This window comes from Oryza glaberrima, chromosome 3 (assembly GCF_000147395.1).
Source record: "Oryza glaberrima chromosome 3, OglaRS2, whole genome shotgun sequence".
NCBI classification, from domain to species: domain Eukaryota; kingdom Viridiplantae; phylum Streptophyta; class Magnoliopsida; order Poales; family Poaceae; genus Oryza; species Oryza glaberrima.
Window position 1 is genome coordinate 29,204,582 of NC_068328.1, and position 9,375 is coordinate 29,213,956.

Sequence of the window (9,375 nt, forward strand, 5' to 3'; positions counted from 1 at the left end):
CCTCTGTTTAGATTCATTGTATTAGAATATGTCACATCCAGTTTTAGATTCGTTTTTTGGGGGACGGAGGGAGTATGCTTCAATTCCCATATCACGCTGCTGCTGTTGGAGAGATCATAATTAGATGATAAAAAAGCCACACTGAAGTATGGAATAAGAAACTGGATGGATAGAATGAACAGATAAAACGACCCATATATGTTAAAATGGGCCTCCAAGATGATAATGCATCACCGCAGTCCATGGCCCATTAAATAGGCGGCTGCATTGTATTTGGATTCACGTTTGAGCTGCAGTAAAACTTGGGAAGTTAAGTGATAAAATAGTTAAGCATGTGTTCGTTTGAAAAGATATTTTTAGATGGGAACAAGATTAGATGAGAGAGCCAGAGAAGGAATATTCCAAAAAAAAAAGGCTGGATGAGCTCATCCACAAAATTAGCCGGATGAAGCATCTCCTTTGCTAGTCTTAATCATTAGTAATTAGTTTGTGATGATTAATATATTTTGTTACTCATTAGTTTATGGTTGTTTCTTGTTGTGGCCTAGCCTATTTTCAATTACACAATGTCTACTGTCCACCTTAAAGACCTTAAGGAGGTTACTTTTTTGCAACATTGGGGTTGCCCTTCAACTTGTTAAGATTAGTGTTGATTAGAGAAAATTAGTCCATTTTATTGTTAATTTGTGTATTATAGACATATTAATAATAATTAATATTTTGTATTTATAATTTAAAAAGTTTATTGTTTTCTATCCATTTTCATTCATCCAACCAAATAAGAAGAAACTGGATCGTCCGATCTACTCAATCAAACAAAAATTTAAACCACTATCTAAAGAAAATGTGGACATATCGTGAGATATCTTGACGATAAACAAAAGCACCCTAACATTCCAGTGAGAGTCAAATGAAGTGATAAAATAGTTACGTTGTGACAAAGAATGTGGAAGCAAATGCTATAGCTTGCCTAAGTAGCTAATAGGTCCTTCATCGAGAATTTATATTTCACTATTATTTACAAAAGGACGGTTAATTTTAAGTGGGGACAGATATATTATTGGAGTTTGCAAAAACATAAGGAATGGCTAAGAGCAAGTACTATAAACCTTTAATCACTTACCTCAAAATTCCACATAAGCCCATATGATAAAATGGAGAAGAGAAGAAATGAGATGCGGTAGAAGACACCCCTTATGTAACGGGCAGTTTCCACATAGACTTTAAGTAAGAAAAAAATGATTTGACAAACAAAATTATTAGAATTAGTGTACTAGAGTTAGTGTGCATGTGATATATTGAGTACATACTACCTCTTAGTTTGTATGAATAAAATTAGAAGTAGCAACTATCTCTTCTATAAAACTTGATCTAAGGATTTAATTAAGCGCTAGTCCCAATATCATATGATGAGTAGGAGGATAGAAGAGAGGGGAAAAAGACACCCCTCATAAAAAATGTAATATCTATACAAACATTAAGACAAAAGGAGGGAGAGGAACCGCAGTACATTGGACAAATAAATATTAGAACTAGTGTATTAGACTTATGGATATAATATATTAAATACGCTATGTCTAAATTTATAAGTATGCGATATGAAAAAAAATATAGGTAATAACAACCATCTTACTAATCCCTTTGTTCCATAATATAAAGGATTTTGGAAGAATTAGACACATATTGTTCATATTCGTAGTATTAGGATGTGTCACATCTCTCCAAAATCTCTTATATTTTGGGACGGATGGAATTCTATATAAAACTTGCTTTAAGGCACCGTTTGAATGTGAGGTTGGGTTGAGTTGTGGCACGGAAAACGTAATGGACCATTGGCACGTGATAATTAAAATTAACCAGTCCCTCCATCACACAAAGCCTTCATTTTTTGCCTTCTTCATTTATCCGATAATTTGAGCCAGTCAATGTATTTGAGTTTGAGAAATTTGAGAACGGATGCAATGGAGTTTTCTTAAAAGAAGGGGTCAAATGTGTTGAGGTTTAATAAAGTAGGAGTTAAATACATCGAAGTTTGAAAAAGTGAAGAACATTTTAGCCTTTTGACTTTATATTAATATGCGTGAGATAGGAAAAATAAAATATTTGAGACAGAGATAGTGTTATAAGTATGAAGAATATATTTATTTGTTTTTTTTAAAACAAATAAACTTCTGCCTACTACCTTCTTCAATAAAAATCATTTTTATATTTTTCCCGTTCCAAAATATAAACATTTATAGCTATGAATCTGAACATCCGCCCGTCTAGATTCATATATAAAAGTTGTTATATTTTCATATAGAGGTAGTACATGAATATGGATAGGTACTCTTATATAAATCTAGATAAATGATTGTCCAAATTCATTTATAAATGTTAACATTTTGCTAACATAGTTGAAAATATTTGCATGAAACACAACATTTAATAGCTTGAGAAACATGCTCATGAAAAATTAAAAAAGAAGCATAAGTTGATAAAATGATGACATAAAAATAGAGCCTCTTTGGATGGAGGGAGTAAAAGTGTAAGACAATTAACATGACGATTTTGGTGGGATTATATGTTTCTGCACACGAGTAAGAGTATCGTTTAATAGTTTGAGAAGCATGCTCATGAAAAAAAAAAAGTAGAGTAAGCTGACAAGAACGATGACTAGAAATAAAGTCTTTTTAGATGAATAGAGTAAGACAATTGACATGACGGCTGTTGTGGGGCTACGCTTCTAGACACGACTGATAGAGTTGTGTGCATGTCTAGATTCATGTATAAAAGTAAATTATTTTTATACGAAGATTATATAAAGTATTTGTATGAAACATGCCATTTAACAGTTTGATAAGCGTGCTCACGTAAAATAAAACAAAGTAGCATAAGTTGATAAGAATGATGATAAAAAATAATGTTTTTTGGCGGTAGGGAGTAAGACAATTGACATGGTGTTTTCTGTGAGACTAGATGCTTCTGGAGACGTCTCATAGAGCCGTATAGCTATTCAGATTTATATATATAAGTGAATTATTTTTTAACGAAGACAATAGAAAGTATTTATAAGAAAGACACTATTTAACGGTTTGAGAAACCTGCTTACAAAAATAAAAAAATAGCTTAAGCTGATAAGAAAGATGACAAAAAATAAAGTACTTCTGTCGTATGAAGTAAGACAATTAACATGATGATTTTGATGGTGCTAGATGTTTCTAGACATGACCGAAAGAGTTGTATACATTCATGTCTAAAAGTGAACTATTTTTCTTTTACAAAAAATAATAGAAAGTATTTGCACAAACCGTTGAACCATTTAAGAAGGGTGCTCGCTCACGAAAAATAAAATAAAAAGTAGCGTAAGCTGATAAGAACGACGATGGGAAAATAAAGGGTTTTTAGACAAAGAGTAAGACAATTGACATGATGGTTTCAGTCCTACTAGATGCTTCTGGACATGACGGATAGAGCTGAATACCTGTCCAAATTCATATATAATAATTTAAAATTTTTGCTCAAAACATAACATTTAACCAGTTGAAAAGCGTGTTAAAACATAACATTTAACCTGTTAAAAAGTGTGTTCACGAGAAATAAAAAAAATAGCGTAAGCTGATAAGAACGATGACATATTTTTTTTTCGACCGATACAGTTGGTATAGTAATGGTTTGGGTCCGACTAGATGCTTCTAGACACGACGCCGTATCCTCTAGGAGGATTGCCGTCCTCGAAAACCCGTGCTGAGGGTGTAGCGCGCGTAGGCCTCGAGCCCATCTCACTACCAAAACGATCTATCGTATTTCCCAAATAGAAACACACGTCTCCTGAACCAACCAGGTGCACGATGCACCTCCCCGCGGTGCCACACACCCTCTACGCCTGGATGGGGTCACCACCAACAACGGGGGCCCCATCTGCCATGTCCGCAGTAGAAGCGAAACCCCACGAGAATTCGAAACCATTTCAAACCTCCCCCGCCAGCGCAACGCCGAAAACGCGAAAATAAGACAGTTTCCACGCAAAAACTATTCACGCTATCATATTAAATATTTAGACACATATATATAATATTAAATATAGAAAAAAAGCAATCACATATATTTTGTGTAAATTGCAAGACAAATCTTTTAAGCCTAATTACGCCACGATTTAACAATACGGTGCTACAGTAAACATTTGCTAATAGATTAATTAGACTTGATAAATTCGTCTCACAGTTTACAGACGGAATATGTAATTTATTTTGTTATTAGACTACGTTTAATACTTTAAATATGTGTTCATATATTCAATGTGAAACGCAAGGCCAATATATTTTTTTTTGCCAACTAAACGGGGCCTAAACCCCGTTTCCCGCTGATTTCGCCTCGTTTTGCCCCCAAACTCGATTCGAAACCATTTCAAACCTCCCCGCGGCGCAACGCCTAAAACGCGAAAAATAAACCCCGTTTCCCGCTGATTTCGCCTCGTTTTGCCCCCCAAACTCGCGTCCACCACCCGCCCCGCCCAAAAATCGCCCAAAACGAACCGACGTTACGCGAGCCAAGCCACCCCTCGCGCGGCAGGTCGCGAAAAGTTGGGGCAAATACACGGAAAGAAACCCTCCATAGTACGCGCGCGAGGGGAAGCCGAAAAGGCAAACCAAATCACCAACAAAAATCGTAGGCCGCCCCCGTTTCTCCCTCGCGCCGCCTCGCCGCGGCCGAAATCTCAAACGCCCCCCCCCCCCCCCCCCCCCCCCCCCAAAATTTTCGCTGCCGCGCCTTCTCGCCTCCCTTAAGAACGCGCCTCCCCGAGTTCTCCTTTGTCTCTCCCCGCGCCATTGCCAATCTCCGACGAGTTGTGGAGGTAGTTGTTGTCGGTGGTCTGGCTATGCCGTCGGCCGTGGTCGTCCGCCGCGCGCGCGTGCGCGCCCGGTCGCAGTCGCCGCCGGGGGAGTTCGATTCGGCGCGGCGCACGCGGCCGCGGATGGAGGGGGAGGAGGAGATGCGCGGTCGCGGCGGGAAGGCGTCGGCGCGGGCCCGGTCTCAGTCGCCGCCAGGTGGGTCCGGTTCCGCGGCGCGGGTGGAGGTGGAGGGGATGGGGGCGTCGGCGGTGCCCGACGACATGCTGCTCGAGGTGTTCAAGAGGCTGTCGCCGCTGGCGGACATCGTCCGCGCCGCGGCGGTGTGCCGCCGTTGGCGGCTGCTCGTCTCCGGCGCCGGCGGGCTCCCCGCGCCGCCTCCGTACTTCGGGTTCTTCCGCAACTACGCGCCGTTCGCGCTTCCCCCTTTCGTCCCTGCAGCCGGCGTCGGCCTCGGCCTCGACCACGGGACGCTCTCGGTATCGCCCGCGTGCGGCGCCCTCCTCGTCGACTGCCGTGGCCGGCGCCTCCTGCTCCGCGAGCTCGGCGCCGGGTCGGCGAGAGAGCTCAAGCTCCTCGTCTGCGATCCGCTGAGGAAGACGTCCGTGTCCCTCCCCTCCCGCTTCGTCGCCGGACACAAGGTCGCCTGCTGCGCGCTCCTACCTGGCGCCGGCGCGGCGTTCCGCGTCGCCGTCGTCCTCTTCGGCGCTGCTGCCCACTTCGACATTCTAGTGTACTCTTCCGCCGCCTCCGCATGGGAGGCGGCCACCGGAGCGCTCAAGAAGTCCATGAACCCACACCAAGGCCCGACGGTCGTCATCGGCGACATGGTCTACAAGCTCCAGAGCGAAGAAGACAAATACGTAATGGCAGTCGACGCGACCAAGATGACGCTCTCGGCGGTGCCATTGCCGAACACCGGGATGCTCCTGTACGCCGGGAACCACTGGATCGGCAAGACACACGACGGCCGTCTCTGCTTCTTCGCGCTGCGGGAGCAGCTCGTTCTTGCGAAGTGGGTTCTCGAGTCGCCGGGGAAATGGGTGGAGCAGCCGGCGGTGAACCTGCGCGCGCTGATGAACCCGGCCACCGTCGGTGACCTCTCCCGAATCAAGCTCTCGGCGAAAATCTCGGACCAGCTGCGCGGCTGCAAGCTCGTGAGCTTCGGTGGATTCTGCGAGGGCACCGGCGCGCTGTTCTTCGTCATGGCCGACTGGGTCGTATCCCTCGACCTCGCGACGTGGAGGTTTGAGAGGATGTGGCGCAACACAGATGAGTCGAGGCCGCTCGGCGACATCTTCCCCGTCGAGATGATGGTTTGGCCACCGGTGCGCCGCGGCGATCTTGGCGAGAAGGAATGAGGTGCAAGGTGTTCGACGAAATGGCAGGCTACTTGAATTGAAGGTGTTTTTTTGCTGTAGGCCTGTAGCGATGAGAAGATAACAAATTAAGAATGCAGTTTGCGAATTTGTCGTCAATTTCCATTGTTACTCAAAAATGTGATTAACAATGTGATACAATTCACTGAATCATACTGGAATGGTGAAACTTTTTTTTTTTTGCGGGGGAATGGTGAAACTTTTGGGTGGTTTTATCTTTGTGATATCTCTTTCATGAACATATACTTAGTAAGAGCATTCCCTTGCATGTTGCCGTTACTCATAACGAATCGCTTCGAATGTCACTTTGACTTTTGAAAGGATTGGTTCATTATGTTGAGTAAATCTTGTGAATGCTAGGAGTAAAGCCGACCGTTTCTGCCATTTTTTTTTCATTTACCAGGACGCATTATTTGACTGCATTCATCACTGATAGCCATAATGTAAAACTCGAATATTAAAAAAAGAATGACGAAAATTGCCCCCTTTTTTCATTCAAAAGAACATTGTCTTTGTTGCTAAAAGTTACTTCCCTGTTATAGAATAACTTTATTTGTTATCCATTTCATAATACTAATATAAAAGAAAAATAAATTATCCCAATATCCTCTACTTTATCAAATTCTAATACAATTACTCTTAATTTTATCTAGTCCTAATAAATTTATCCCCTATTTCTGAAAGTTCTAATATAAATATCTCTTAAAAGTTGAAGTAGTAATATCTACTATTCTGTCAAAAAAAAAAACGAATTCCTAGCTACGAATGTAGGTAGGATTGGCCTTTTTTTTTTTTTTGGCACAAAAGGAGTATTTATGTAAATTTTGGATCAGAAACCACTCTTTTTTACAATAGAAGGAATCAAAATTTTCAGTTAGGAAAGGTAATGTGATGGTAAAGGAGAAGTTGCTAGTATAAGGCTTCGTTTGATAGGAGAGATTGCTGTGAGATTGAGTAGAAAACACCTCGTTTTCTGCACGCACGTTTCCCAAACTACTAAATGATGTTTATTTTGCAAAAAAAATTATATAGAAAAGTTGATTTAAAAACATATTAATCTATTTTTGAAATTTAAAATAGTTAATACTCAACTAATCATAAGATAATAGCTCACCGCGTTTTGTGTATCTTCTCAATCTCCTCTTTTCCTATCATCTCAAACTTAGCCTTAGTAGCATCGCAGTCCGAACAACCAGGTGCACTCATTACATCCAGCAGGGAAGTAATGAAGTTATTCACTTAGGCTGTGTTTAGATTCCAAAAAATTTTAGCCAAAAACATCACATCAAATGTTTGGAGATATGCATGGAGCATTAAATGTGGATGAAAAAAAACCAATTGCCCAGTTTGCATGTAAATTGCGAGACAAATCTTTTGAGCCTAATTGCGTCATGATATAGACAATGTGGTGCTACAGTAAAAAATTGCTAATGACGGATTAATTAGACTTAATAAATTCATCTCGCAGTTTACAGGCAGAATCTGTAATTTGTTTTGTTATTACTCTACGTTTAATATTTCAAATGTGTTTCCGTATACGTCAAAAAAAAATTTGGCCAACGAACTTAAACACAGCCTTATTCTACAAAGTACAACGAAAGCTTTTATGTTGGGTATACTTGTTTGTTTAAATGTTACCACCTCTGTCGCAAATCACTTCTGAAGTTATTAAAAAAATAAAAGGAGAGTAAAAATTAAATTAAAGATGATCGTTATTGATTGAGAAAAGAAAGTATGTGAAAAAAAAATGAAAGATGGTTATGATTGGCACAAAAAACACTTCATTAATTAAGTATGATGTGGGGAGATGATGGCCGACACGTCGACGACTTACCAGAGTTCCGCGTGTGGGCCATTGATCATCTCAATGGTCGACCGGTATTGGAGCATTGGTACGATGGCCAAACGTCGAAGGTGTTCGGATGGTGGCAACTGTCACATATGACTGGGGCACGACGGCATGCGAGGGAAGGATGTTTTTGGGCGACATCCTGGTCTGCTTCCAGGTTGACAGCGGCGATGCTTTTCCATTTCCATTTTCTACCAATCTCTTATGCAGACGATTTGTCCTCTTGCGGCGACGCTTCTAACCGCCACAAAATGATCATGTTGGTGGGTTCATGTGAGAGAGAATGGATCCATTTCTCTATCGCCCTCTCCCTCTACAACAAAAGGAGGTGGATGGCGTTGAGTGTAGATAAAACACGACGCTTTTGTTTGTTTCCTTAGAGGGTTCGCTTTGTTGTAGGCGTGTGATATGGCTTGTTGTTTTATTTTTTTCCTGATTATAGTCATGATCTCCCATAGCTATGATCTTGTAACTTTTTTATCCTATATCAATATGAAACCTCACACTATCTTGTGTGACTTGATTGAAAAAGTAAACCATTGTAAATTTGAAAATGGATTTATTCATCTTTTCAATAAACTTTTATACTATATCCGTCCCAAAATACTTGTCGCTTTGAGTTGTTGTCTATAACGTTTGACCATTCGTCTTATTTAAAAAATCATGAAATTATTATTTATTTTATTTGTAACTTGCTTTATTATCAAAAGTACTTTAAGTATAACTTATCCTTTTTTTATATTTGCACTAATTTATTAAATAAGACAAATGGTCAAACGTAGCAAGCAAAAAGTCAAAAAGACCACTAATTTAGGATGAAGGTGGTATATAAAGTTTTTTTTTTAATAAAATCAAATGATGCCATTAATTTTGGAAGCAGGAACATACATGTGTTTGGTAGGGAGTACGTGTTTGTCCATGGGTTGGTGCATTTAAGAATGTTTAAGTCAATGCACAAAATATGTGCTTCTCTATTTTTTTTATATACGACGCCGTTATTTTTTTTACACACATTCGACTATTTATCTTATTTAAAAAATTTTATGTAAATGCATAAGATATAAATCATACTTAAAATATGCCCCAAAAAATTTTTAGTGACAAAACAACTTACAGCGGAATAAATAATAATTATGTAAATTTTTTAATAAAATAAATGTTAAATATGTGTTAACAATCAAAGTCATCATCTATTTAAAAAACTGAGGTAGAATTAGGACCAGAAGAGTTCAAATGTGGTGTGTGCTGACTACGTGGAGTGAAAATACGTAAGACAAGGTGAATCTTTAGCATATGGTTAATTGAGTATTAATTATTT

The 9,375-nt window shown here is 40.0% G+C and overlaps 1 protein-coding gene across 1 annotated transcript; it reads left to right on the top strand.

Annotated features, from left to right (window-relative positions):
* Positions 1-4,740: 4,740 nt before the first annotated feature.
* LOC127765995 (uncharacterized) lies at positions 4,741-6,694 on the top strand. The gene has a single exon (XM_052290985.1). It carries the CDS (start codon positions 4,859-4,861, stop codon positions 6,188-6,190), a length of 1,332 nt encoding a protein of 443 aa, XP_052146945.1. The 5' UTR covers positions 4,741-4,858; the 3' UTR covers positions 6,191-6,694.
* Positions 6,695-9,375: the final 2,681 nt, after the last annotated feature.

Excerpts from the sequence above, each read along its gene's own strand:
- LOC127765995 (XM_052290985.1), top strand. The coding sequence starts at position 4,859 with ATGCCGTCGGCCGTGGTCGTCCGCCGCGCGCGCGTGCGCGCCCGGTCG.